We start from the raw sequence: 26,960 nt of genomic DNA on the forward strand, positions 1-26,960 counted from the left end.
GGACAACGTGCTGAAGTCCAAACTGGCCCCAGGTCAGTTCTTCTCGTAGCTGGAACTTCTACAGCTTGTTTGTGTGAGCTGAGGGATCAAGAAGAAAGAGTTTCTCTTCAGAAGATCCTCGTTTGAAAAGAACCTGGATGCCGGCTCATGGCTGTGTAAATAAATAAATGTACTTCTTCCCACACAATGTGACGAGTGTCAATTTTAACCTCAAGTCGTCTTTAAAAACCTGTTCAGTTGTAGGAAGTGTCACAGCAGTGAAGCTCTGTCCTGCTGCTGCTCCTGTGTTAACGTGCTGCTGTGTCCCGAGCTCTGTGATGAACCTGTGGACATGAAGCTTCAACAGGACACTGTCCTTGTCCAGTGTGTGTGTGTGTGTGTGTGTGTGAAATGAACATGTCAATCAATGCAAATCACTGATGTTGAATCTTTGTGAAAAGATTTTATTTTCTGAACTTGAACTTTGACGTCCAGGCAATAAAATGAGAACTGAAACCTGAAGCGTTTGTGAAGTAACATTAAAAAGGAGTTGGAGGCTCAAAGGTGAAGTAACGTGTGAACACAGAAGATGAGAGTGGAACTGATGCAGCCTCAGCATCACACTGGATAAATAAGAACAAGGGAACAGTGGGGGGGTTATCTCTGGCTGCTTGTGCTGGCCTGCGTGGAGTCGGGGGTGGAGTGGGCCTCTCTGTACTGCTGACTCCAGGTCTGAGGGTCCTGGTCATGAAGCTGAGGTCAAACACGGGTCATCATTAGACACGTCTTCAGGTGATCAGTTATAGGAATGTTCAGTCGGCTCCTCCATTACTAAACAGACACTTACTTCACCCATGAACTCCAGGATTTTGGCTTTTGACACTTCGAGGTCAGCGCGTTGACCCCAGCGAAACTCGTGCTCGGCTGGTTCAGTGTGAGGGATCCGCACGTACTCCAGGTACCTACACACAACTATCTTAGTTATATATGTTGTAAAAGACATTTTGCTTTTAGATGTTCAAAAGAACTCGGTGCTGTGTAATGTCTGGAGTGAGAGGTGGTCCAGCCTCTCTGCTGTAGAGGTGGAGCTGCCCTCTCTCCTGCTGCTCTGTGGTGTGGTATAAACCAGAGTCTATGGTCTGAGAGACACTGGCTCTGATCACACCAGTAGGTGTGAATCACAGCGGGAATCGAACCTGCGACCTCTGATTGCAGAACCGCTGGATTACAGGACTGTACTAACAACAAGGTGAAAAGTACCCACACACAACTATACATGTAGAGGGGGGGGGGGGGCAATCAGGTAACTGGATCACAGCTTGTAAAAACCCAAGTCCTTAAATACCATGTAAATGAGGAAACCTGTTTCAGAGCTCTGACTTCAGGAATCCACAAGAAGAAGAACATGTTCATGTGTAAGGAAGTGAGGAGGTGAAGACGTGAGGAGGTGAAGACGTGAGGAGGTGAAGAAGTGAGGAGGTGGAGACGTGAGGAGGTGAAGAAGTGAGGAGGTGAAGAAGTGAGGAGGTGAAGAGGTGAAGACGTGAGGAGGTGGAGACGTGAGGAGGTGAAGAAGTGAGGAGGTGGAGACGTGAGGAGGTGAAGACGTAGGGAGGTGGAGAAGTGAGGAGGTGAAGACGTGAGGAGGTGGAGACGTGAGGAGGTGAAGAAGTGAGGAGGTGGAGACGTGAGGAGGTGAAGACGTGAGGAGGTGGAGAAGTGAGGAGGTGAAGAGGTGAAGACGTGAGGAGGTGGAGACGTGAGGAGGTGAAGAAGTGAGGAGGTGGAGAAGTGAGGAGGTGAAGAGGTGAGGAGGTGGAGACGTGAGGAGATGAAGTGAGGAGGTGAAGACGTGCGGAGGTGGAGAAGTGAGGAGGTGGAGAAGTGAGGAGGTGAAGAAGTGAGGAGGTGAAGACGTGAGGAGGTGGAGAAGTGAGGAGGTGAAGAAGTGAGGAGGTGAAGAAGTGAGGAGGTGAAGACGTGAGGAGGTGGAGAAGTGAGGAGGTGAAGAAGTGAGGAGGTGGAGACGTGAGGAGGTGGAGACGTGAGGAGGTGGAGAAGTGAGGAGGTGAAGAAGTGAGGAGGTGAAGACGTGAGGAGGTGGAGAAGTGAGGAGGTGAAGAAGTGAGGAGGTGAAGAAGTGAGGAGGTGAAGACGTGAGGAGGTGGAGAAGTGAGGAGGTGAAGAAGTGAGGAGGTGGAGACGTGAGGAGGTGGAGAAGTGAGGAGGTGAAGAAGTGAGGAGGTGAAGAAGTGAGGAGGTGAAGACGTGAGGAGGTGGAGACGTGAGGAGGTGAAGAAGTGAGGAGCTGAAGACCTTTGTCACGTTCACCTGAGGAGACGTGACTTCTTACCTCTGACGCACAAACTCGTCTGTGACCATTTTCTTCACGTCACCGAACTCCTCGTGCTTCAGTCTGAACGTTTCACATCGTCAGAAACAGAAGAAACAAAAGACACCCGAGGTTCAACGAGTCACATGTTCACATTCTGACTTTTCAAATCACACAGACACAGATGTAGAACTCGGCCTCACCCAGCGTCCACTCGCAGCTTCTTCAGAGTGTTCCAGATGAGGACTACACAACAGGAAACACAACCAGGTCTTTCAGGGACAAATGAATCAAGTTGTGAATAAACTGAAAGTGAGGTTGATTCTTGACTCACTCACTTTCTCTCACGACGCCTCCTTTCATGAAGATAACGCTGAGGATGGCGAACAGCAGACCCATCTTTGGATTGGTCGGGCTGCTGTTCACACACACACGTGGAGCAAATGGTGAGGAATCATACAATAGTTATGAGGCAGCGTTACAAACATGATAAAGTGTAGAAATACTGAGGACTCACTTGATCCGTGAGGCGTCTTCAGCCGTTTCCAGTTTATTAATGAGGATGTACACGTGAGTTTTGGTGTCGATTTCCACAAGTTTAAGACCAAAGACCTAGTTCAGTGAGTAGAGAAGAGAAACTTTGTGTAAATGTGATATTTGTGTGTTTAAAAAGTCGCTGTGTTGTCATCGATCCGGTTTGACAGAACGAACCTGGTCAAAGGTCCGTGACGCCTTCTTCATGATCTCTGGGTAAATGTTTCTATAATCTTTCACCACGTGTTTCACCAAGTCTGGAAAAAGGAGAAATCACAATATTAGTGTATATCTATTTGTGTGTGTGTGTGTGTGTGTGTGTGTCTCTTAGGCTTTAACCACTCATTTGAATCCACATCACTGCTCCAGCCTCTGAATCAGAGAACCTTGGAAAAGCTGAAGGTCCAGTTTTATTTTGAAAACTCAGGGGTTGTGTTTTAGTCTGAAAGGACAGACACAGGGGTTGTGTAACTTCACCTGCTCGGCGAATGGGAATCTTCTTTTGGTCCTTCACCAGGAAGTACTGCACCACCTCTGCTGTCTACGAGACGCACAGACAGACAGCGTGTGAATATAAATATAAATATGTTTGAATAAGCGTGTAGGTTCCTGTGCCTCGTACCTTTTGGTCGACCTGTGCAGGAGTGAACTTCTCCAGTCCCCTCTGGACCTGGGACGTGCTCGGCTGAGTGAAGGTCGGGTCCTCGTCCTCCTCCTGGGTCCCGGAGGAGCTGGGTTGTCTCTACGTGGAGAAACAGCGGCTGAGACCAGACACAACCTCAAACCCACAAAATACATCAGAGAGGGTTGAACATTACTCCCCCACTGAGATAACTGAGCTCTCATTTATTAAAAATAAATCCAACTTCTTTGAGTTCAGCTTCAGAACCATTACAGACACGTGTGGACATGTTGAGAACTGTATGAAAGGGACATCATCATCATCAGTATTCACCTCAACTGTTCATGAACTGTATATATACTTATTAATCTACATAATCTTTGTCTGAATGACTCACCTCAATGCACTTGATCACTTTAATCATTCAGTGTTTCTCTATGTTCGTACATTAGTTACATCAAATTCACCCCCCTCACTTTAGAACAGTGTCCTGTACTAGATTCCATCTTCCTGTGGACGTTGCATTGATGTCATAGTTGTTTACTCTCTTGTTGTTCTTGTTGTCTTGTTCCATGTGTTTATTAGTGCAGAGGGACAAAGAAGGGACATTCTCCATCGTGTCCTATCTCCTCAACTGGTTTAAAGAGACAGAGGCAATGATGTCTGGTCTGCTGAGCGGACACATGGTGGTCAGAGTACTTTCAGAGTACTTTCAGAGTACTTTCAGAGTACTTTCATTGTAGTTAGACAGTACTTCGACAGTACTTTCAGAGTACTTAGTACTTTTATCCGAGCCAGCAGCCAGTCAGATTTACCTTCAGCGTCAGGTCCCTTGATTACTGACGGAAGTGACGTCCCTAACACCTGAGCTGTGTAGTGACACACTCGAGTCCCGTTCAGACATGAGGTCGAACAGTGACTGCACCTGTTGTGTAGTTGTGTAGTCGCGTGTGAAGAAGACAACAGGGACATGATGAAGTGAACTCACTGAGCCCGACAGCCTCTTCCTCTGCGTCATGGCGTCTGAGACACACGGGTCCGACTTCCGCCTGATTCCAAACACAAGAGACAACCTGGGTTAAATACACAACAAGTGTGTTGCGTCACTTTCAATGAACCACAACTACACACGCGACAGCACGCGTCTCATTCCACTGGAACACAAACTCACCTCCTGTTTGTTTCCGGACAAACTCCCGCTGCCGGAGCTGCAGGCGCCGCTTGATGACGTACACACCCCGCGTCGGATGGATTTCATTCGTTTAACATTTCTAATAAAAACATAATAATTTAACTTTTAATCCTCGTTCTGTTTAAATCTGTACTGTTATTTTTTTCCCTTTTAAAAATCGTTCGCACGTTGGTATTGTTGTAATTTATGTCGTGATTAATAAATAATTACAAATACAAATTTTAAACCCATTAATAATCATAGACAGAAGACACACAGTGAAACGAACAAGTAAATAAAACTGTTAAACTAAACCAAGTTAAAAATACTCTTATGGTTTTTATTAGCGACACCCGTCCGTCACGTGACTATCCGGGCAGCCAATCATTTGGCAGCAGTGCAATGCTTAAAATCCTGTTGATACAGGAGCTTTAGAAAATGTTCAAAAAACATGTGATCCGTGTTTTTATTAAAAGAATAAAAACACGGATCACATGTTTTCATCATATTTCAATCAGCTGAAAGTTGATGGTTGATTCTCAGAGGAGAAAACAAACAGACCAAGGGTCAAATTTAGAAAATACACTTTATTGACCTTCACGTACAATAGGAAAGAGTGGCAATCACAGTAAGGCAATACATTCATCAGAAAACACAGAGGTCTCTCAGCCTTTCCTTCTTTATGAAAGCCACTGACCTCTGTGAGGAACACGCTATAAACACGTTATATACACGTGTGACATGTTGAGAAGGTCAACAGAAAACTCACAGTTTCATGTGTAGGGAAAAAACACACAATCTACACCACTAGGAAATAACAAGGAGGTTTACAGAGAGCAGGGAACACATGGATGTTCCTCAACTGATTTAAAAAAGAGAACTAAAAACTTTAATATTAGCTTCATCATATCTGAACATTCACTCTGCATGCGTCTCCCTGACAGACAGCTGACCTTCAGATTAGAAATTATAGATCTATAGAACAGAGGAACACAATAAACATTTAGTGTTTCAACAAACGGCAGCTTTGTGTAACGTTCTCCTGAAAGTGGGACAATCACTGAATTATGTATTTTTAAATCAAATACCAAATTGGATTTAATTCTTCAACAGTGCGTTTGATTTTTCATTCTGTGGTGACTGTTTTGCATCGTAGTTTATCTTGTGGTGGCAGAGACTCTGATTCCTGCCCTGGTTTTAAATCCTCTTCATAAACAGGAGGAATTCAACGTGTTTGTGTTTTCATGTCTGATGTGAACCCGGCCTTTCTAATCACTGCTGCTTCACTTCAACAGGGCGACCTTGTAATGTGAAGCAGCCACAGGATGTGTACTGAACTGTATTTGTCACTGGGGTAAAGCAGGGACGGATATTTGCATCAAAAAAATACATCAGCAGCACAAGACATCGATCAGCTGATGCTGATGGTTCTAAATTCACCAGGGAGCAGAACGTGACCTGATGTGTGGAGCAAGAAAACAAATCACAACAAGATGCACAAAGACCTCCTTCTGCCTCTTCATTTAAATATTGAGAGTTTATTCGAGTGTTGTGTAAAATGATACAAAATCGAGAATTTTGTTTAAAAACAAAAATAAAACAAGACTGAAATCCTAAGAGTTGTGAATTGAAGGTTGAAGTTTTGGCCTCATGCACTAAAGTGTGATGTGTCACACGCCCAGAACACCACAACTAGAGGACACACTGCTTCCTGCAGTGATCATAAACGTTGGCATTGGGCGTAATTCATGACACGTGGAATCGTCCAACATTCTCCTCTGGACACTGAGCTGGTTGGCGGTAGCAGGAGAACAACAGCTGAAGTTAATTTAGAAGCACTTCAATCTGTTCTGGAGATTCTTCAAACGTTGGAGATCTTCTTCTCTTCAGTGACGGACAGCAGGAGCAGACTTTGAGGATCCATGGACCTCAGTCATCTGCTCTCCACAGTTTGTCCGGGAGCTGATCCTGTTGAGCACCTGAATCGGACCGATGGAATCAAAGCTTGAAGGCGGTTTGAAACGAGGGCTGAGTTACAGAGGAGTTCCTTTTGCACCCAAATTCACAGAAGAGCCTGATTCTCAATGATCATGATCCTGATGAAGCTCAAACATCTAAACCACCTTCGGTCTGTGAGGATTCTGTGGATTCTGTGAAGTTCCGGGTGCTGCAGCGGAGCAGAGGATGTGAGCAGATACCATGAAATGTGGTAAAAACAGTCCAGTGTTCTAAGTTACCCTAGTGTTAGGGTAAAGGCTCATCAGTCTGATTGGCTGTGACTCAGGATCTAGAGTGGATCTGCTCATGAAGAACCTCAGCCTGGGCCTTGAGGCTCCGAAACTCCTCCTGGATGAAATCAGTCAAAGTCTTTCTCATTTCCATCTGAAAGGAAACGTTAAGAGTATTAGTATATTAATATCATGTGGCACTGTTCCCTCAGCACGTTCCTGAGACGTTCACAAGAACAACCAGGAATCAGACAGCCTCTGGCCAGTAGGTGGCGCTGCAGCAGGACAGCTGCAGCTTATCATCTGCTGATTAATCCACAAGAGATTTCATTGATAAATTGGTTTGTTTACACAAGTGACATCTTCAAATGTGTGGTGTTGTGCGACAGATTCATGTTCCAAGAAATCTGATACCAAGACATCAAGTGACTAAACGTCAAATTCTGAAGGTAACACGATGAAGAATAGTTTCTACGTCTTTCCATAAAACACAGACTGTAAATCATGTGCATGTGGAATCCAGCCTGTCCTCACCTGGCTCTTGTTTTCAGCTCGGAGGGATTCAACCAGATCTTTCACGCTGAAGGGTTTCCCCACCAGGACGGTGATTTTCTGAAAGGAGACCAGTGTAAACAGCTGCAGTCACTCACAAAGTTGTGTGTGTGTGTGTGTGTGTGTCTGTGAGAGATAGAGGGAGAGAGATGCTCAAAGCTTCTGTATGCACATGTCAATATAAATAATATCCATTTTGAAAGACAGACACTAATCAGGGGGGGGATGTAAATGACCCTTTGTCGTGCCCACCTTGCCTGTCCGAGGAATGTAGGGCGTCATATTGGGCAGAACATCACTCAGACCTAAGACAGAAGTAGAACACATAGAATAACACATACATGATTTCTATATGAACTCTTGGTATCAGAGAAGTGATCTATCATCTATGTACTGTAGATAATCTATATCTTCACTTCAGGTCCTGTGATCAGCTGTGATGTGAACTCACCCACATGCCACATGGGCAGGATGATCGGATTGAGGGAGCAATCTGCGATGAGCCGACCCACACCTGGAACACACACCAGAAACACACACCAGGAGGTTTGAGACAGAACCACAGACACACAACAGGCAGCACAGCTCAAGTGTAATGGTGTACGTTCATCTGTCCAGAGCATTGTGACTGGAGGATAGACACACACAGGAACATGAACCCTGCTCACCCCATTTCAGTCGAATGAATTCTTCAGTCATGTTGACTTTTCCTGTGAAGAAGGAACGAGACAGAAAGTTCTTGATTCTCTTTACGATACAAAATCAACCAAAACAGAAAAAGTTCCTGATATCAGGCCATCAAGAAAACTGATTCAATATGAGCAGACGTAAACGATATATTGAAAACAAAGTGCACTGTGACTCCTGAGATGTTATTAAACCATTATGACAGAGAAATGAAGCGGAGGTTTGATATTTAACAGTTAACCATTAACTTTATTATAAACTGGTTTTTAATGTTAAATATGAATCTACATCTTTTCTGTATTATTTATTGTGTAAAATGTATTTGGGGCCACAATATTAATGATGACCCACATTTAATGATTTTTCTTTTCTTTTTTTCTCATGAGTCAAATCATATTTCATGGTTGCAACGCTCAAATGCACACACACAAACAGACACAAACACACAGAGAGACACACAAACAGACACACACACACAGACACTCACAAACAGACTAACACACAGACAACTCGGTTCACTTACCCTCTGGGAAGATGTGCACCCATTCTCCTCTGTTCAGTTTCTCCAGAATGAAATCCATACCCTTCTGGTAAACGCCGTCACCTGGAGAAGACATGTAAATACGAGTGGCTCGTTCACATGTTGTTGACGTGCGGTGGGGTGTGTGTTGTGTGTATAGTGGGGGGGGGGGTGACCCACCTCTGCAGACAGGAACACACTTCCCACGGCTGAAGAACCTGGAGAACAGCTCCACGTTGAAGCAGATCTCGGAGGCTGCGGGCGTCCTGTCCATCAGTCACAGGCGGATCAACAATCATCTTCCAACAGATCAATGAGTTTTCTGAGAGAGCGTGAGATGAAGAAACTCACCAGCGCATCTTGTTGAAGCTCCACAGCTGTCGCAGCTGCAGCACGCCTGTCACAAACACACGTTTCTTACAGCCACTGTTTCTGAATGAACTAGTTTTTGAATTGTGTTTATTTCACACAACATAAATGCAAAATACAAAAAGGAAATGTTTAACATATGTGTGGGGGGGATAGAAACATGTCTTATATGAAAACTACAGCCAAATATGACTTCAATCTTCAGTATAGGTAAGTATAAAGGATGAACACTTTGTACTATAAATACAGTTTGAATATCAGATTCTAAAAGAGCTCATTTCCATTTCAGATCAAATGTTCAAACAGCAGATTTCTAATTCTCCTTTTGGACGCAGACTGTTAGGATTTCAAATTCTAGCTGGTATTTGGGTCTTACTGAAACTATTTGCAACTAAAGGGGGGGGAAGCATGATCAGTTTGAACCAGATATAAGGCCTTTATTTAAATGATTTATAAATAACCCTTGTTGCATATTGTTAATAATGAATCTTATAATTGTTCTGAATTCTAACTTTTGGTATTAAACTATTATTCCCATAGAGTCATTCACAAATATGTTTCAAGCAGCTGTATGATAAAGTTCTGGAGGTCGGACACAGTGACTTTGTTGACATTGTTTTGTCTCGTTGTTTTGGTTTCGAGGATACTAATGTTTACATCAACAGGACATTGTTTGAATATAGCAGGAACATCATATTCCTTTCGCCAATGGCCCACATGGCATCAGCTGTGTCAAGGCCTTTCATGAAGAGAACATTTTGCTTAGCAACTATCAGAGTAGTAGTAGCGTCACGGAGAGCGGCTTCTTGTCACTTCCTGGATTTCTGTGCCAAGAGGGGTGGACATGCCTGTGCACCAACAAGGGAGAACCAAATTGATTTGCGGTGACTCCCCTTCAATCTTTCATAACCAATCATATTAAATCTACTGTTATAACTATATCAAACCCCTTTTGTTCGGGGCCATTATTAACTATCTATTGCTAACTTAATTAGCCTAGGCTGTGATAATTGTCCATAGCTATGTTGTTCAACTTTCATTGCATCTCAATAAATATTTAAATTGGACCAGTCCGGCTCTTCTCATATTTAGGATAAACCAACACGCCTGACAAGACACAGAGGAATCCAATAAATGCACATTTTCATTCCACAAGATTAAACTCTGTGATATTTAATAGAAAACTGACCACAAGATGTTTTCTGATGTGTGTGGTGTCATGTTGTGTTTACCCCAGATGTGTGGGTCGTCCATGCAGGACTGGTGATTGGACAGCGTGATGAGGGGGGTGTCGGGGGGGCGCTGGTCGATCAGGTTCAACAGAACCTCCTGGTTCTGGACCTTCAAACGGTTCATGTACTCTGAAGACGCAGAGATGGAGAGGGGAGAGCATTAATTTGTACACTTTACACACTTTCCTTTCTGTAAACAGTCATTTATTCCACTGTTTATGGTTAAAGTGTAAAAATATCAAACCTCGATTACATTTCTATGTCAAAAGAGTTAGATAACAACATCTTAGGAACAATTATTAATAATTTATATGGGTTTATATATTTATATGCATCTTCCCCAGGAGCCCTGCTGGTCTGGCTGTAATCTGCTCGTTTATTAATGACTCATTCACTTACTGGTCCAGAAGTAGGAATAGGAGCCGACCATGCCCATGATCAGGGAGCCGGAGATCCTCCAGGCCAGAGCGGGGCACTGTGGGAACGGCCATCTGACCTCCAGGGGCATCTCTCCACAGACCTTCACACACAGACACACACAGACACACAATCGATCATTGAAGATACAAAATGGCCACACATTGGCTACTCTGACGGGTGGGATGGTTTAGTGTGTCACTCTTTGATAATGAGTTTATGATCAGATGTTCAGGATCATAACGAAGAAGATCCATCTCCATGTGTAGAGCAGGAAGTGGACCCAGCCGCAGGAGGTTCAGCTTCCGGTCTGATAATCACTCAGCCTCCTCATTAATAAACACTTTCATTCATAACTTGATGTTTTCACCGCAGTGTCAACATCCGGGCTAACGTCCGGCAGCTAGCCGGACGTTAGCCTGTTAGCCACCGTTAGCTCCGCTCACACACACTGTTCACTCTCAGCCTGTAGAAGTAAACTGAATTTAATAAAGACACGAGCTGGAGAATTAAAGTATAAACTTCTGATTTCACACAAAGCATCGAGTTGTGTAGCTCGGACCTGAGCGAACAACGAGCTGTCACACACTGTAACACACTCTGTAACACACTGTAACACACTCTGTAATACACACTGAAACACAAACTGTAACACACACGACACCGTGTGGGTCTGAAGCGACACACTGAACAAGTTAACATATAAAAGAAACATAAAAAACACACGTTTATCTCAGCTTCACCCTCTCCTGCGCTCTCTGACGGACACACAAACCGGAAGTGGACGCCCCGCACTGAACTGTGGGTAGGGTAGTCTTCTGGGGCAGCCTCTTGCGATGAGCTGGCTGCAGACAAGGTGGCTGACCCACGTCCTCTACGAGCGCATGCGCAGTAGACATCTCCTAAAGGAAATTATTTCTGTTGTTTTCAACATAGACTGTATGTAAAAATTATAATATACAACTGTTTATACAAATCATAATATACAACTGTTTATAAAGGCTGTCCCCTTCTAATCCATTTATTGGGTATTATGGTTAAATAAAGATAATTTGATAATTAAACTATTAAAATAAAATCTAATTCATGCACAGAATAGGATTTGATGTAAATTAAATACTCTTTTAATTTTCTCTGAACGAGAGATAAAATAAATCGTTTTTTCTTATTAGGATGATTATATCCTTGTTTTAAATTTAAATTGTTGCACTGTTATATGTTATATGTTATATGTCTACTGAGCTGATGACGCTGTCATTTGTTCATGTGACAATAAACTTTGATTTGATTTGATATAAATAGATGGTATTATTTGTAAGGCTGTACAACATTGTGGTAAATACACAACTCTCAAGAAGCATATAATTGCTAAAAATGTAAATAAATAAATATATCCCAATTTAATGTTTTGAAAGAAATGATAATAATAATTAAAACGGTCACCTAATTTGTTTTAAATCCAGCTCCACCCACTGCTGAATGGAGCCAATGAGCTCCAGGTGAGAGTCCGTCAGTCTCGTCATAGGTTAAGTAACATTTTCTTGTTTTTTAATTAACCAACTATTATGAAACCTTAACGCACACGTGTAATAATATTGAGCAAATTAATAAAATATCTTGATATACCATGGGATGTCTTTATTTCTAATCTGCCACACATCATCAAGATAACAGTGGGTGTGGTGAGGTACTCGGGTAATTTTCTGCCTGCTCTGATCAAACTGATCAGTAGGTGGCGCTATGACCCTGTCTACTCGGTTTGAGGAAATGTCACAATTCTGAGAGAGAGAGAGAGAGAGAGAGAGAGAGAGAGAGAGAGAGAGAGAGACATAACGATTCAAGTTTCAAGAGTTTATTGTCAAATGCACACCAATAACATTCAGCAGTCGCTTGCAATGAAACGTTCGGGTCACAGGCTCCTACAGCAATTTTCAGAATATTACAAGCATGGAAGGATTCATGGTCCGTGAAAGTCCGAGATACAGAACCTCGTGTTTTGATTGCATGTCATCAAACCTTGATGCCACGCCACGGTCACACCGAGTGAAAACTCGATTTTGAGTTAGTTTGTATCTCCATCTTGTTGTGATGACACTCATCTCAATTTGAAGTTGATCTGATGAAAGCCCTGGTATAAGTACCCCAAAGTAAAAATGGCCACTAAATGCAAAATGTCGGGCTTCCTGTTGCGTTTTTCTAAATGCATCCACAGACCTGTTTGTGTTTATGGTCATGATACACCTGTGAATCAATTTTTGTGAAGATCGGTCAATGTGAACGTGTTCCAGGGGGCGCTGCTGAGCCATTTTGCCACACCTATTTAAAATTACTACAGAATATATAAATTTTCACCATTTTCAAATTTTCTGCAAAGTTTGGTAAGAAGTTGAGCAAGTTAAAGCCTCAAAAGACAATTCATTTGCCTGAAAAAATAATAATAACAACAACAACACACGTTGACAGCTTTGAGAAAATGTGAAGATTTTAAATTTACGAAAGATAAGTTCAGTAATTTTGAGCTTTTCAAACCTTTTCATTTTTACAGTGAAAGGCTAAAAAAGAAAAGTCCCTCGTCCCTAAAACTAACAAAATATTAACAGATCATTTTATATGAGACACTTAAAACATCCCACAACCGTTTTATAATCTCAACTAAAATAAACTTTAAAGGTGAAGAACAAAGCAAAGCATGAATAAACCAAACAAACCAAAAACAAGCAACTCTGGATTAATTCATTTCTGGTTCAAAATCTGAAATAAAATAAAATCTGAATATTTAACTGGTTTTACTTCACTTCAGGTTAAGAAAAAGAAATAATCCCCATTTGATTTACCAATATGTAAACAGACATTTATCAGAGGGAAGTTTACATTTCTTATTTTTAACTAAAAGATCAAATTTAATCAACGCCACCATTTATTTTTCTTATTTATCAGTTGTGTTATTTGTATTTCACTCAATGTCTGACCCTGAATATCACTTTATGATTTGAGTGATGAATAATCAATGAGTTCCAGTGTAAAGGGGAAACTGTGGTGACACTGCTTCTCGTCCATGAACCTGAAGAGAGACAAAATAAATAAAAATGAAATGTTCAGTTCCACAAAGCCACGTATTTTATGTATTTACAGTATTGAGACCTAATAATTTCCATGATTCTCTCCGTGAATTTAAAGTTTAAGATAATACTAATCTTAACTTGATAAGCCCTAAATATTTGGTTTATTAACATTTGAATTGTTGTGTCACTGCTGATATGTTAGTTTTCATTCATCATTTAATCTGTCCTATCACCATGAAGGTTTCTGATTTGTTTCTTGCTCTCAGCAGATGTTTTCATATCTAATTAAAACAGATGTTTTACAGCTGATCACACACATGTTACTTTGCACTTAGTTCAGTTTGTTGAGCAGATGAAGCAACTCACTGTGTTCAGGAGGACGTCTCACTTGGAGAATTAGAATCTCCATCAGCTGATCTCAGCGGCTGTGAGGAACCTGGATCTTTTCCAGCTGTGAGGTCAGAAACACATCGTTAGTCCATCCTCCTCTGAACAGACACTTTCATTACAAACCACCAACACTGCAGGGAACAGCCCTGAAAACTCTCTCAGCACCAAATCAACCCTATCTAATCTACAGAGGGTTTACTAGAGTCCTGCACTGGGTCAGGTTCCTGTGGGGAGACTGGTATCCACTGAAATAAATATGAGCAGAAGTGGAGACGAGGCCTGAGCGAACATTTGTGGAAATTCTGAAGAAATTCCCTCGAGGCGTTTCTGAGATATCGTGTTCACGAGATGAGCAGCCTGAAAACATGACGCCTCCCTGACTGTCTCCGGTGTGGACCAGTAAGAAGTGGACTGGTAAGAAGTGGACCAGTACAAAGTGGACCAGTACAGAGTGGACCAGGACAAAGTGGACCAGGACAAAGTGGACCAGTAAAAAGTGGACCAGTACAAAGTGGACTGGTAAGAAGTGGACCAGTACAGAGTGGACCAGTACAAAATGGACCAGTAAGAAGTGGACCAGTACAAAGTGGACTGGTAAGAAGTGGACCAGTACAGAGTGGACCAGTACAAAATGGACCAGTAAGAAGTGGACCAGTACAAAGTGGACCAGGACAAAGTGGACCAGTAAAAAGTGGACCAGTACAAAGTGGACTGGTAAGAAGTGGACCAGTACAGAGTGGACCAGTACAAAATGGACCAGTAAGAAGTGGACCAGTACAAAGTGGACCAGGACAAAGTGGACCAGTACAAGGTCGACCAGGACAAAGTGGACCAGTAAAAAGTGGACCAGTACAAAGGGGACATGTCCAAAGTGGACCAGTAAAAAGTGGACTGGTACAAAGTGGACTGGTAAGAAGTGGACCAGTACAAAGTGGACAAGTACAAAGTGGACCAGTAAAAGGTGGACCAGGACAAAGTGGACCAGTAAAAAGTGGACCAGTACAAAGGGGACATGTCCAAAGTGGACCAGTACAAAGTGGACTGGTAAGAAGTGGACCAGTACAAAGTGGACTGGTAAAAAGTGGACCAGTACAAGGTGGACCAGTACAAGGTGGACCAGTACAAAGAGGACCAGTAAAAGGTAGACCAGGACAAAGTGGACCAGTAAAAAGTGGACCAGTACAAAGTGGACCAGTAAGAAGTTGACCAGCACAAAGTGGACCAGTAAAAAGTGGACCAGTAAGAAGTGGACCAGCACAAAGTGGACCACAGAGGTGTTGGGGGAGTTTTATAGAACTGGACATGTTAGAACTTTCAGCTGCTGTGCTACCGTGACATGATGACCTCATGAAGCTCGTTAGTATAAAAAGACAAACAGAGTAGAAATAGAAGTTTTACTTACGAGTTGAAGTACATTGGGCTGAAATAAAAAGAAAACACAAATGATTTCAGTTATTACAGTAGAAACACAAACAGGATTGTGTCATGTTCTCCTCAAACGATCGACAACAACCTGTCACTTGTTGTTGTTTGTGTGCAGAACAGTGTGTGGAGCAGAGGGAAGTTAGAAACTGTGTGTGAACCCTGCAGCTCTGGAGACACAAGCTGGTGTGTGAGGAACTGACCTTTGTCTCACCAGCATTAATCAGAAAGTCTCCAAACACCAGAGACACATTGGACAAAGCTTCTGTGTTGGTCTCTCACCTTTCTTCCTCCTGCACACGATGAGTCCGATGACAGCGCTGACAGTGAGAGCCACTGCAGCGATGATGATGAAGATGATGATGAAGGTCATGCTGGTGGGCTTCTCTGTTGAGTGGAATAAAAAAACAAAACATCACAACCTGAACAGATGAACACAATCCTGTCCTGAGACACAACAGACACACACACACACACTAAACGTGTGAGTTTGTCCTGCTGTTGTTTCTCCTCTCAGTTTCCATCTGTTCATAATGACTGGATCTGTGCTTCTTCACACTGGTTCGTCTTTCACAGTCACTGGTTGAACTGGTTATGAACTGAAGACATGAACCTGACTGTCTGTTGTGACTCGAGGTGAAGAACCAGAGATCTGTTTGTTTTTTCTGCTTCATTAATTCTGCAGAATAAAAGTTTTCATATCAAACATCCACCCTGATCCCAGTATGTCTGTGAAAGGCTCTCATCTGACCAGTGACAAACCAGTCTGGCTCCAGTTGAGACCTGCAGAAACACTTAAACACTTAGTGAACTTAAACATTTATAAATGTGTAAATCTCTTTGATCAATGATAATAATAATAGTAATAAAATCCTCAGTCACTGTTGCAGATTAAAACTCACTTCATTCTTCAGGGTCACATGATGGTGAAGGGGGGGGGCACAGTCACTGGTTTAACACTGGTCTAAATGTATTTATAAACATTGATGATTGAAAACTTCTCCTGCTTCACATCAGTCAACGTGACCTGCAGGACTGTTACTGGAGATGAAACCTGTGTTTCCCAGTGTCCTCACTGGTTCCACTGGTGCTCACCTCTGTTGGACTGGACTGAGTCCTCGTCCAGTTGGGTGACGATGTCCTCCTTCACACCAGCGATCTGGAACACACACTCGTACCTCCCCCAGTCTTCAGGGGAGATGGAGGAAACCTTCAGGTCAGCACTCATCTGGAAGGTTCCATCATGGTTGGGGAGGACCTCTCCACGGTACACGTCCTCATGAAGCTCCTCCCCCTCTCTCCTCCAGAACAGCACAGCACTGTCTGGGAAGAAACCAGTAGCGTGGCAGGTGACTGGAGAGGAGGGAGACTTCTGGAGGAGGGAGATCCTGGGAAGCTCTGGGGAGGAGAAAGAAAGACAGTTTATGGTTTATTATAATGTATTAAATACTAATAACATCATTCCTGTTGATTCCAGTTCTGTTGCATTAGTCATGACTGTTAATAAACAAGACAAGAGAGAGACAGAGAGGAGGAGCAGAGAGAGAGAGAGAGAGAGAGAGAGAGAGAGAGAGAGAGATGAGGAGGAGGAGGAGGAGGAGGAGGAGGAGCAGGAGAGAGAGAGAGGAGGAGGAGGAGGAGGAGGAGGAGCAGGAGAGAGAGAGAGGAGGAGGAGGAGGAGGAGGAGAAAGAAAGACAGTTTATGGTTTATTATAATGTATTAAATACTAATAACATCATTCCTGTTGGATTCCAGTTCTGTTGCATTAGTCATGACTGTTAATAAACAAGACAAGAGGGAGACAGAGAGGAGGAGCAGGAGAGAGAGAAAGAGAGAGAGGGATGAGGAGGAGCAGGAGAGAGAGAGAGAGAGGGATGAGGAGGAGCAGGAGAGAGAGAGAGACAGAGAGAGAGAGAGGGATGAGGAGGAGGAGAGACGAGAGAGAGGGGAGGAGGAGGAGAGACGAGAGAGAGAGCGATGAGGAGGAGAGACGAGAGAGAGAGGAGGAGCAGGAGAGAGAGAGAGAGAGAGAGGGATGAGGAGGAGAGAGAGAGAGAGGATGAGGAGGAGCAGGAGAGAGAGAGAGAGAGAGAGAGAGAGAGAGAGAGAGAGAGAGAGAGAGAGAGAGAGAGGGGAGGAGGAGGAGAGACGAGAGAGAGAGCGATGAGGAGGAGGAGGAGGAGATACGAGAGAGAGAGAGAGGAGGAGGAGGAGAGAGGAGGAGGAGAAAGAAAGACAGTTTATAGTTTATTATAATGTATTAAATACTAATAACATCATTCCTGTTGGATTCCAGTTCTGTTGCATTAGTCATGACTGTTAATAAACGAGACAAGAGGGAGACAGAGAGGAGGAGCAGGAGAGAGAGAGAGAGAGAGGGATGAGGAGGAGCAGGAGAGAGAGAGAGAGAGAGGGATGAGGAGGAGCAGGAGAGAGAGAGAGGGATGAGGAGGTTTTTGGTTTTGAAAATTAATTTATTGTGCATTCCCGGGAATAACACAAACAAGGTCAGTAAGTAATACCTATAGTCTCTTTCCAATATATACCCAAACATACTTACACACACACATATATGTATATATATACATACAGATGCATGTACATGCCAATGGACACCAATGAAACCTGTGGTTTCTCAAATTAAAAGTTAATAATTAGTTCCCCATCTTCCCCCAGCTCCGGATCAAGGTGGGATCGGTCTACTCAGCCCTGTCCCCATTTTTATTAAACATTGTGCACCGTTATATAATAGGCCGAGCCATGCAAGAAACCCATCACCTAAACCAAAAGCTCTTAATGTGGCAAATAAATAAGAATGATCTACCCGATCAAACGCTTTCTCTTGATCCAACGAGACAATTCCACAGTCAAAATCATATTTTTTACATAAATCAATAGCATCTCTTATAAGAAAAATGTTGTCCATTATTGTCCGGTCTGGTACGCAGTACGCTTGGTCCCTGTGAACAATCATCTCCAAAACGTTTTTTAGTCTATTGGCTAAGGCCTTCGAAAGCACCTTATAGTCCGTGCACAGGAGAGCAACGGGCCTCCAGTTTTTTAGTAAGGCCAAATCTCCTTTCTTTGGCAGCAGGGAAATGACTGCTCGCTGACAAGAGACAGGAAGTGAACCTGTTCTCATACACTCCAAAAAGACGCCATGCAGATCTGGACCAATGATGCTCCAGAACCTCCTTAAAAGATCATTGGAGAGACCATCAATTCCTGTCTCTCTTCCTGATGCCATCTGGTTCACGGCTTCCGTCAGCTCCTGCAGAGTTAGCTCAGAGTCGAGGTCAGCTTTCTCCTCGAGGCTAAGCTGTGGTAGTCCCTGCAGCAGCTCCAAGCGAGACTCCCTGCAGCAACTTTCCGCACCAAACAGGTCAGTGTAAAAACCGGATGCATGGCTCCTCATCTCGTCTGGGCAGGTGGTTATTCTGCCCCCTGGGAGTCTAAGGCAGGTAAGCTGTCTCCTCTGTGCAACTGATCTCTCAAGATTGAAAAAGAAAGCAGTTGGCGCATCCATGTCTGTTAGGTGGAGCACCCGAGACCTTACAAGGGCTCCCTTAACCCTCTCCTGCAGGTATGAGCTCAATTTCAACTTTCTTTCTTTCAGTAATGTTTGAGCAGTGGTGGTATCTGGAACTACGCCCTCCTCTATATTTCTAATACTAGCCTCTAGTTCCTGAATGACTGCTTTGGCTGTGGCAGTGGAGTAAGAGGTGTACTGTTGGCAAAACACACGAATTTGTGCCTTGCCTATCTCCCACCAGCGTTTTTAAGAACTGAAATCTGTCTTTTTATTTTTCCACTGCTGCCAAAAGATCTCAAAAGCTTGACAGAAAGCAGTGTCCTGCAACAGCTTGTTGTTGAAGCACCAGTAGGATTTTACCCTCTCCCCTGGTGAAATTACTAACTATATACTAACCAGATGATGGTCTGTAAAACCTACAGGGCTAATGTTGCTGTGACTGAGTCTGGATCTGAGATTTTGGGATATTAGAAACATGTCCATTCTGGCTGCGGTCACCCGGTTATCTCTGACCCTTAACCATGAATACTGCCTGGCTTGTGGATGCTTAATCCTCCAAGTGTCACTCAGATCTTGTTTTGCGATGAGACTATTAAGGGTCTGTGATGACTGCGGGTGAGGTTCCTCACTGGTCCGGTCCACAGTAAAATCCAAAGTACAATTAAAATCTCCACCGATAATTAATTGATCCTGCTGATAATTTTTAAGTTCATTTTCGAGTAAAATAAAAAACGGACTCTCTCTGAGCCTTGATTAGGTGCATATACGTTCACGAAAACCAAAACTGTGCTTTCTATTTCTGCCCTTACTATTAACAGCCTCCCCTTTACTAACTCAGAAACTGATATGATGGTTGCATTTATTGATTCTGTAAACAGGACAGCTACTCCTGCACTGACGTTAGAGCCATGGCTAAGGGCATGAGGACCCCTCCACCATAAACCCCAGTCTACTTCATCACTAGCTGTCGTATGTGTTTCTTGCAAAAATAACACATTAATATGTTTTTGAGCCGAGATCTCAGCTATTATTGCTCTTTTTTTACTGTCTCTTCCTCCATTTATGTTTAGCGACCCTGCCTTTAATTTCCTCATAGTAAAATCAGAGCAGAAAACAAATAGGAAAAATTCAGAGGACAGTGAGGAAAAAAAAACACCACGTGATGCATGATCATTTACCGTGCTCCTCGTCTTTCTCGTTGTTTTCCCTTTAGACTCTTTTCTCAGGGTTGTCAAGTGTTTCTTAAGACGGAAACGTTTTCTCTCGTCTAACTGATCAAAACCGACCTGCCTTTTTAAAACAGCCACAGATCTAATTAATTATCGGTGTCATCAAAATATTCCTCAGCTTTAACAGGCCTCCCAAGGTTTCGTCTAGAAAACTATTGATCTCTTCCAGTGTGTAAAGAGAGGTATTCCTAGCTGGTGTCCCAATAGAAGATACACTCTCTATATCTGATTCTTCCTCTATTTCCTCACAGGCAGCCTGACTAGCTGGCAGACTCTGTCCCTCATTGCAGTTCTCAATTTGCTCAATGGCATCTGAGGAACCTGCCTCCTCAACCCGTCGTTCTGCCAGCGAAGTCTCTGCAGTTGCAGGCTGAGGGGATTTGTTTCCCTCATCAGACACACGTAATTTCTTTTTCTGACTATGTCCCTCTGAAGCCTCTCTGCCGCGAGCGGTCTTTGCCACTTCAGTGCGAGGAGCGTCCACCGATGCGGTAGGGACGGGCTCCTCCGATTCGGCGAGTGCAACCGCCAGTTCGGCGCTGGGCGCTGCTTCGGCCCCTGAGCCGCTAGGTGTGGTTACCGGTTCAGCGCTGTGCGCACCTGCCGCCTCTCCGCGAGCGGCAGCGTCACCTGCCGCTTCATGTGAACGCTGCTTATGCGGACACGTTGAGCGTTTGTGCCCGACATCCCCGCAATCAAAACACTTCAGGCTCCCGGAGCTGGCGTAAACCATATAATGCCCGTCCCCGTGTTTTACTCTGAAGGAGACCTCCAGAGTGTTGGTGGGGGACTCCAGAAACATAAAAACCTGCCGTCTCAGAGACTGCACATGTTTTAATTTGATGTCTTTACAGCCCAAACTTAACATCCTGAAACCGCTGGATTTACCAAACCTACAGAGCTCAGCTCTTAACAAATCATCCGAAATAAAAGGCGGAACCCCGGACACCGTGATCCGGGTCGCAGGAACCGACAGCGGGTTTACCTGCACGAAGCTGTCCCTTATAAACAAACCACTCTCAATTAACTGGTGGACATGGCGTTCCTCTTTCAAAAACACCACCACCGCTTTGCTCATTCTGGAGGCGAACAGTACATTTTCGTGGCCTACCTGCTCGCCCACAGCCAGCAGGACCTCCTCCACCCTAATGTCCTCTCCCGGCGGGACTATACGCACTCCCTGCCGGAGTGACGGAGGTGGGACGCCCCTCCAGAGACACCTGACAGAACCCGCGGTCTCTTCAGGTGATACTCACAAACAATATTAACGAGAAACAAAACTTACCTCTTCATGCAAAAGATGAGAGGAGAAAATAAATGCAAGTAAATACCCGTAAACAAAGCAAAACCCAGTTCAAAACTCCGCGCCACTCACACCGGAAACGGAAGGAGCAGAGAGAGAGAGAGAGGAGGAGGAGAGGGAGGAGAAAGAGAGGAAGACAGAGAGAGGGAGAGAGGGAGAGAGGGAGAGAGGGAGAGAGGGAGAGAGGAGGAGGAGGAGAGGAGAGAGAGAGAGGAGGAGGAGGAGGAGAGGAGAGAGAGGAGGAGGAGAAGGGGAGGAAGACAGAGGGAGGGAGAGAGGAGGAGGAGGAGAGGAGAGAGGAGGAGGAGGAGAGGAGAGAGAGAGAGAGAGAGAGAGAGAGAGGAGGAGGAGAGGGAGGAGAAAGAGAGGAAGACAGAGAGAGGGAGAGAGGAGGAGGAGGAGGAGGAGGAGCAGACTGAGTCCCTCAGAAGGAGGAGCATTGAGGTGATGGAGGTTCTGTGATGTCACCTGTTCTCAGCAGAGAGCTCCTCCCCTGCTCCAGATACTTCCTCCCCCAGGTAGGACACACCACTGTGAAGTAGTTCTTCTTCTGAGCGAGTAGAGCTTTATCCTGATCCCACTTCAGTTTGGTGATGAAACTCTGAGGTGTTGGAGCGATCCACGTCTCTGTCTCCAGGTCCAATGATATGAAGTCTTCTCCATCATGACCATACTGATAAAAACCATTAACTGCTCCAGTCTCTTCGTCCCATTCACATCCGACCATCCTCTGGAGAATGTGAACACCTGAGAGAGAGACAGAGATTTTATACATTCAAGCTTCAGACTAATCATTCTAGTTGATTATGTATTTTAATAATTCATCAATTTACAAGTTTCAACTGAAGAAAACATCAGAAAGTAGAGAAAATGTCTGTGACTGTTTTTAATTCATCAAAAAGTACGAGAAGAAACAAACTCTGATATTTAATAAACTTCACAAAACATTTAAAAATCTATTGATCACATGTTTGATTGTGTGAGTGTGTGTTTATGTGAGTGTGTGTGAGTGTGTGAGTGTGGTAATGTGTGTGATTGAGATTGTGTGCGAGTGTGTATGTGTAAGTGTGAGTGTGATTGTGTGTGTCTGTGATTGTGTGTATTTGTGTGTGTGTGTATGTGTGAATATGATTGTGTGTGTTTGTGTTTGTGTGTGAGTGAGATTGTGTGTGTAAATGTTTGTGTTTGCATATGTTTATGTGTGTGTAGATGTGATTGTGTGTATGTGTGTGTTTATGTGTGAGTGAGATTGTGTGTGTAAATGTTTGTGTTTGCATACGTTTATGTGTGTGTAGATGTGATTGTGTTATGTGTGTGTTTATGTGTGAGTGACATTGTGTGTGTAAATGTTTGTGTTTGCATACGTTTATGTGTGTGTAGATGTGATTGTGTTATGTGTGTGTTTATGTGTGAGTGAGATTGTGTGTGTGTGAGTTTGTATATGATTGTGTGTGTGTGTGTGTTTATGTGTGTGAGTGAGATTGCATGTCTGTGTGTGGAAATGTGTGAGTGTGTGAGTGTGTCTGAATGTGTGTTTGTTTGTGTGTACGTGTGAATATGATTGTGTTAGTGTGTAAGTGTGATTGTGTGTGCAAATGTTTGTGTGTGTTTGCGTACGTTTATGTGTGTGTGGATGTGATTGGATGTGCGCGTTTGTCTGAATGTGATTTTGTGTGAATGTTTTGGTGGTTTTGTTTCGGTGAGAGAGTGTGTCTTTTGGTGTGTGTGTACGTGTATGCGTGCGTTTATGTGTGTATGTGTGTGTGTGATTGTGTGAGTGAATCTTTATGTGTTTGAGTATTTGTGAGGTTGATTGTGTTTTCGTTTGTTTGAGTGTGTGTGTGATTGTGTGTCTGTGTTTGTGTGTGAGAGAGATTGTGTATGTTTCTGTGTGTGTGTCTGTGTGAGTGTATGTGTGTGTGTGCGAGTGTGACTGTGTGTGTAAGAATGTGTGCGAGTGTGTGTGCCTTTAAGTGTGTGAGAGTGTGATTGTGTCTGTTAGAGAGTGTGTGTATGTTTTGGTGTGTGAGTGTTGTATGTGTGTGTTTATGTGTGATTGTGTGTGTGTGTATGTTTGTGTGTTTGAGTATGTGTGAGGTTGATTGTGTTTTCGTTTGTGTGAGTGTGTGTCTGTGTTTATGTGTGTGAGTGAGATTGTGTATGTTTCTGTGTGTGTGTGAGTGTATGTAATTGTGTGTGCGAGTGTGATTGTGTGTGCGTGTGTGTAAGCATGTGTGCGAGTGTGTGTGCCTTTATGTGTGTGAGAGTGTGATTGTGTCTGTGAGAGAGTGTGAGTATGTTTTGGTGTGTGAGTGTGATTGTGTGTATGTGTGTGTTGTGTTATTATTAGAGAGTGGAATGTAAACAAACCTCCAGTTTGGTTGAAGCGTTCCTTTAAGGTTTCCATGTCAACTTTGGAGGTCTGCTGGTTACCCAAATTAATCTGAGTCTGCCCCTCCCAGTACTGTTCATCAGTTGCCTTTAACATCCAGTCCTGTTTGGGTTGTTGTTTCTTTGTGTTGCTGTCAAAGTGAGTGATCTGAACGTCATCAAGCAAACCAACACTCACAAACTCTGGAAGGTTTGAGACTTGAGACGACGCAGTGTCGAAATACTTCAGAGAGTGAAGCCCTGCAAGAAAAAGATCAAGTTATGATTTTAGTTTTCAGATTAATAAATCACTGAGAGTCAAGAACACATGAAAAAACATTTCTGATTCAGATCCATTGACTGACAATAATTCATGTGTGTGTTTGTCACTGACATGAAACTGAGACTTGATGTTTCAATGTTGAACACAAGCTTCATTATTAATAACTATAAATCTGATTCTCTGTCTCCCTGCTTCTTTTCACTGACATCATTTACACTAGAGGTGAATCTGTGTGTTGTGTTAGTAACAATGTGTGTGTTGATTGTGTTGGAGCAGGAGGTCACATTGATAACAGATCATTAATTAGTAACATCTCATGTCAGTGACGTCACTACCGGTCTGTATCAGTCAACAAAGCAGGAAGTTGTTTGTGTTCAGCAGCTTCCTGTTATTATGGAAACAGCGCCACCTACTGACGACAATAAAAAACTCAAACCTGAGTCGTCGCCTGATTTGTCAGTTTCCAGTTTAGATGAATAACTGAGGAGTTTGAGTCGCTGGGAGATGAATCATAAATAATTAAAATGATGCTAAAATATATATATTTACATAAATAACAGTCTTGATTCATATCGACAGACTGAACCTGTTATTTCTTCAACACGTTTTATAAACCAACATGAAACACGAGACACGTCATGAACAACTGAGTCTGAAATAATAAAGTTCATAATGTGCACGAGACCAGAAGCTCTTTGTTTCCTCGCTGAGTTGAAACGTGGCTTCGTGTTTCACTGGTTCCTGACTCATCCCAGTCTGTGGGACTCTTTCGCTTCAGACTCGCTGCGTCATTTGGTCCAGAACCAGTTCGGCCAGTGTGGATCTTACTGGTTCTGACCAGAGTAACAAATCAAATAACAGGATCCACAGAAAGAAAAGTCCCTGTTCAGTGGATCTGGTCAGAAATAGAATCTAATCTTTCCTTCTGACATGAGATCGATGACATTCACCAACATGAACTTTGAAATCAAGTCTTTGAAACGTTATTAAACTTCTAGAATCTGCAGCGAAGGAACCAAACATCAAACATCTCAAGAGGCCTCCAATCATTTCAGGGTCTTTTAAAAACATGGAGCATTTCTCATTTCACTTCAAATCCACCGAATCCAATCGAATAAAGTAGAAACGTGACTTTACTCACGAGCCGTCGCGCTGTGTGCTCCCGCCAGTAGAAGCAGGGAAAGAACCGAGAGCATGGTGAGCGGTGGTGTGGTCCTCTGCACTGGGCTGAATGTAGATGAGCTCCTGTCTTCATGGAGAGAGAGACAGACTGTGGAGACAAGAGACGGAACCAGGGAGACGAGGACAAACTGTGAGGCGGGGACATCCTCTGAGCCAATGGGAATTTAGAATCAGCCTCTACGTCACTTAAAACCGGGTGAAACTCATCCACTGAGGTTTTTGAGAAGGAAAAGTGAAAGTAACGAACTGCGTAGTTATAACTTCACACCTTGTGTAGTAGATTAATATGTTTTAAGATCATTTATACATAGAGCAACACATCTGTAAGATTATCTGTTTATTGATTATTGTACTTGTAGGATATTTTATTTGTATGATAATGTATTTGTCTGATAATGTTCTTGTAGGATATTGTACTTGTAGAATAATTTATTTGTATGATAATATGTTTTTAAGATCATTTATACGTAGTGCAACACATTTGTAAGATAATGTGTTTATTGATTATTATTTGTAGGATATTGTACTTGTAGAATAATGTATTTGTAGGATAATATGTTTTTAAGATCATTTATACGTAGTGCAACACATTTGTAAGATAATGTGTTTATTGATTATTGTACTTGTAGGATCATGTATTTGTACCAGTGCAGTTTCTGTCTACATCTTTCTACACATTTATTTTTCCAGATTCATACGAGGTCACCATGACCTTTACTTGTGACCTCTGACATCTAACCAGTTCATCTCAAGCTGAAGAAATTCCCTCTCAGAGGTCAGAGGTCACATTCAAGAGGTCAAACACATCTTGTGTGAGTCCAGGTGAACTTCACCTTTGACCTTTGACCCCCAAAACTAATCAGTTCGTCCAGAATCCAGATTTGTTCCAAATGTTAAGAAACTCCCTGAAGGAATCCCAGATAGATCTCAAGTCATGAGTGTGGGACAGACAGACACACAACCTGGAAACAAGCCCCCCCCCCATAGAGGCAAACAACTGACTAACACAGATGAGCCCCATTCTGAAGACACACAATTTAATAACACAAGATAGTGAACGTGAACTCATATTTTACTGTTTCACTCACAAGTTGAATAACAAAACCGAAGCAGAAAGAGAACACGAGCATCAGACTCAGTTGTGTTGTGTTGCTGAAAACTGCTCACACAAGAGAAACTTAACTCTTGTGTTGATGTTTGAACAGCTGATGTTGTGTTTCATTTCTGATTCACTCTCGACTTTCTGTCCACGAAGCATTTTGTAAAACGTCTCATCATTCGTGTTCCTCTGAATCGATGTGAGTGACACTGAGGCTCGGTGGAGAAGAGGCTCCTCCCACACTCGACCATCAGAGGTCACAGAGACAGTTCAACAGAGACACTGTGAGGGAGTGATGTCCACTCATTGAGGACCTGGTCTCTGTCCCACTGTGAATGTCCCAGCACCTGAGGGCTCGTGTGTGAGGAGTGTGTGTGTGTGTGTGTGTGTGTGTGTGTGTGTGTGTGTGTGTGTGTGTTGTGGGTCAGATCTCTTCTCACAGTG

General features: G+C 43.3%; 3 protein-coding genes across 4 annotated transcripts; all 3 read right to left on the bottom strand.

The window, feature by feature from the left end:
* Window positions 1-225: 225 nt before the first annotated feature.
* ndnl2 (necdin-like 2) lies at window positions 226-4,732 on the bottom strand. The gene is made up of 11 exons (XM_062391429.1): window positions 4,639-4,732; window positions 4,456-4,516; window positions 3,468-3,587; window positions 3,323-3,386; window positions 3,023-3,102; window positions 2,829-2,923; window positions 2,650-2,729; window positions 2,515-2,557; window positions 2,333-2,395; window positions 827-941; window positions 226-732 (listed from the first exon to the last, which is right to left on the bottom strand). Exons 2-11 carry the CDS (start codon window positions 4,483-4,485, stop codon window positions 637-639), a joined length of 786 nt encoding a protein of 261 aa, XP_062247413.1. The 5' UTR covers window positions 4,486-4,516; window positions 4,639-4,732; the 3' UTR covers window positions 226-636.
* Window positions 4,733-6,143: 1,411 nt separating this feature from the next.
* tafazzin (tafazzin, phospholipid-lysophospholipid transacylase) lies at window positions 6,144-11,430 on the bottom strand. Of its 2 annotated transcripts, XM_062391428.1 has the most exons (11): window positions 11,370-11,392; window positions 10,626-10,746; window positions 10,227-10,355; window positions 8,977-9,022; window positions 8,806-8,891; window positions 8,629-8,709; window positions 8,087-8,128; window positions 7,870-7,932; window positions 7,671-7,723; window positions 7,401-7,478; window positions 6,144-7,020 (listed from the first exon to the last, which is right to left on the bottom strand). In XM_062391428.1, the coding sequence occupies exons 2-11, from the start codon at window positions 10,732-10,734 to the stop codon at window positions 6,919-6,921; spliced, it is 789 nt and encodes a 262-aa protein (XP_062247412.1). In that variant the 5' UTR covers window positions 10,735-10,746; window positions 11,370-11,392; the 3' UTR covers window positions 6,144-6,918. The 2 variants fall into 2 exon arrangements, with proteins under 2 accessions (XP_062247412.1, XP_062247411.1); XM_062391427.1 differs by having other exon boundaries at window positions 8,629-8,891; window positions 11,370-11,430.
* A 1,049-nt stretch (window positions 11,431-12,479) lies between these two features.
* On the bottom strand, window positions 12,480-25,538 carry LOC133956413 (H-2 class I histocompatibility antigen, Q9 alpha chain-like). The gene is made up of 8 exons (XM_062391425.1): window positions 25,377-25,538; window positions 23,953-24,213; window positions 22,051-22,329; window positions 16,613-16,915; window positions 15,800-15,904; window positions 15,498-15,515; window positions 14,072-14,156; window positions 12,480-13,704 (listed from the first exon to the last, which is right to left on the bottom strand). Exons 1-7 carry the CDS (start codon window positions 25,429-25,431, stop codon window positions 14,077-14,079), a joined length of 1,101 nt encoding a protein of 366 aa, XP_062247409.1. The 5' UTR covers window positions 25,432-25,538; the 3' UTR covers window positions 12,480-13,704; window positions 14,072-14,076.
* Between the last annotated feature and the right edge of the window lie 1,422 nt (window positions 25,539-26,960).

Source organism: Platichthys flesus, chromosome 7, assembly GCF_949316205.1.
Source record: "Platichthys flesus chromosome 7, fPlaFle2.1, whole genome shotgun sequence".
Classification (NCBI taxonomy): domain Eukaryota; kingdom Metazoa; phylum Chordata; class Actinopteri; order Pleuronectiformes; family Pleuronectidae; genus Platichthys; species Platichthys flesus.

Bases quoted from the DNA above. Each gene is read 5' to 3' on its own strand.
- LOC133956413 (XM_062391425.1), bottom strand. From the start codon at position 25,431: ATGCTCTCGGTTCTTTCCCTGCTTCTACTGGCGGGAGCACACAGCGCG. The intron at 24,214-25,376 runs GTGAGTAAAGTC...TTTTTCTTGCAG, and splicing joins AGCACACAGCGCGACGGCTC to GGCTTCACTCTCTGAAGTAT. The intron at 22,330-23,952 runs GTTTGTTTACAT...TCTCTCTCTCAG, and splicing joins ACGCTTCAACCAAACTGGAG to GTGTTCACATTCTCCAGAGG.
- tafazzin (XM_062391427.1), bottom strand. From the start codon at position 10,734: ATGCCCCTGGAGGTCAGATGGCCGTTCCCACAGTGCCCCGCTCTGGCC. The intron at 8,892-8,976 runs GTGAGTTTCTTC...ACTGATGGACAG, and splicing joins AGCTTCAACAAGATGCGCTG to GACGCCCGCAGCCTCCGAGA. The intron at 8,129-8,628 runs GTAAGTGAACCG...CCTTCTTCACAG, and splicing joins GGTGCACATCTTCCCAGAGG to GAAAAGTCAACATGACTGAA.
- ndnl2 (XM_062391429.1), bottom strand. From the start codon at position 4,485: ATGACGCAGAGGAAGAGGCTGTCGGGCTCA. The intron at 2,558-2,649 runs GTGAGTGAGTCA...CCTGTTGTGTAG, and splicing joins AGGAGGCGTCGTGAGAGAAA to TCCTCATCTGGAACACTCTG. The intron at 2,396-2,514 runs GTGAGGCCGAGT...TGAAACGTTCAG, and splicing joins AAGCTGCGAGTGGACGCTGG to ACTGAAGCACGAGGAGTTCG.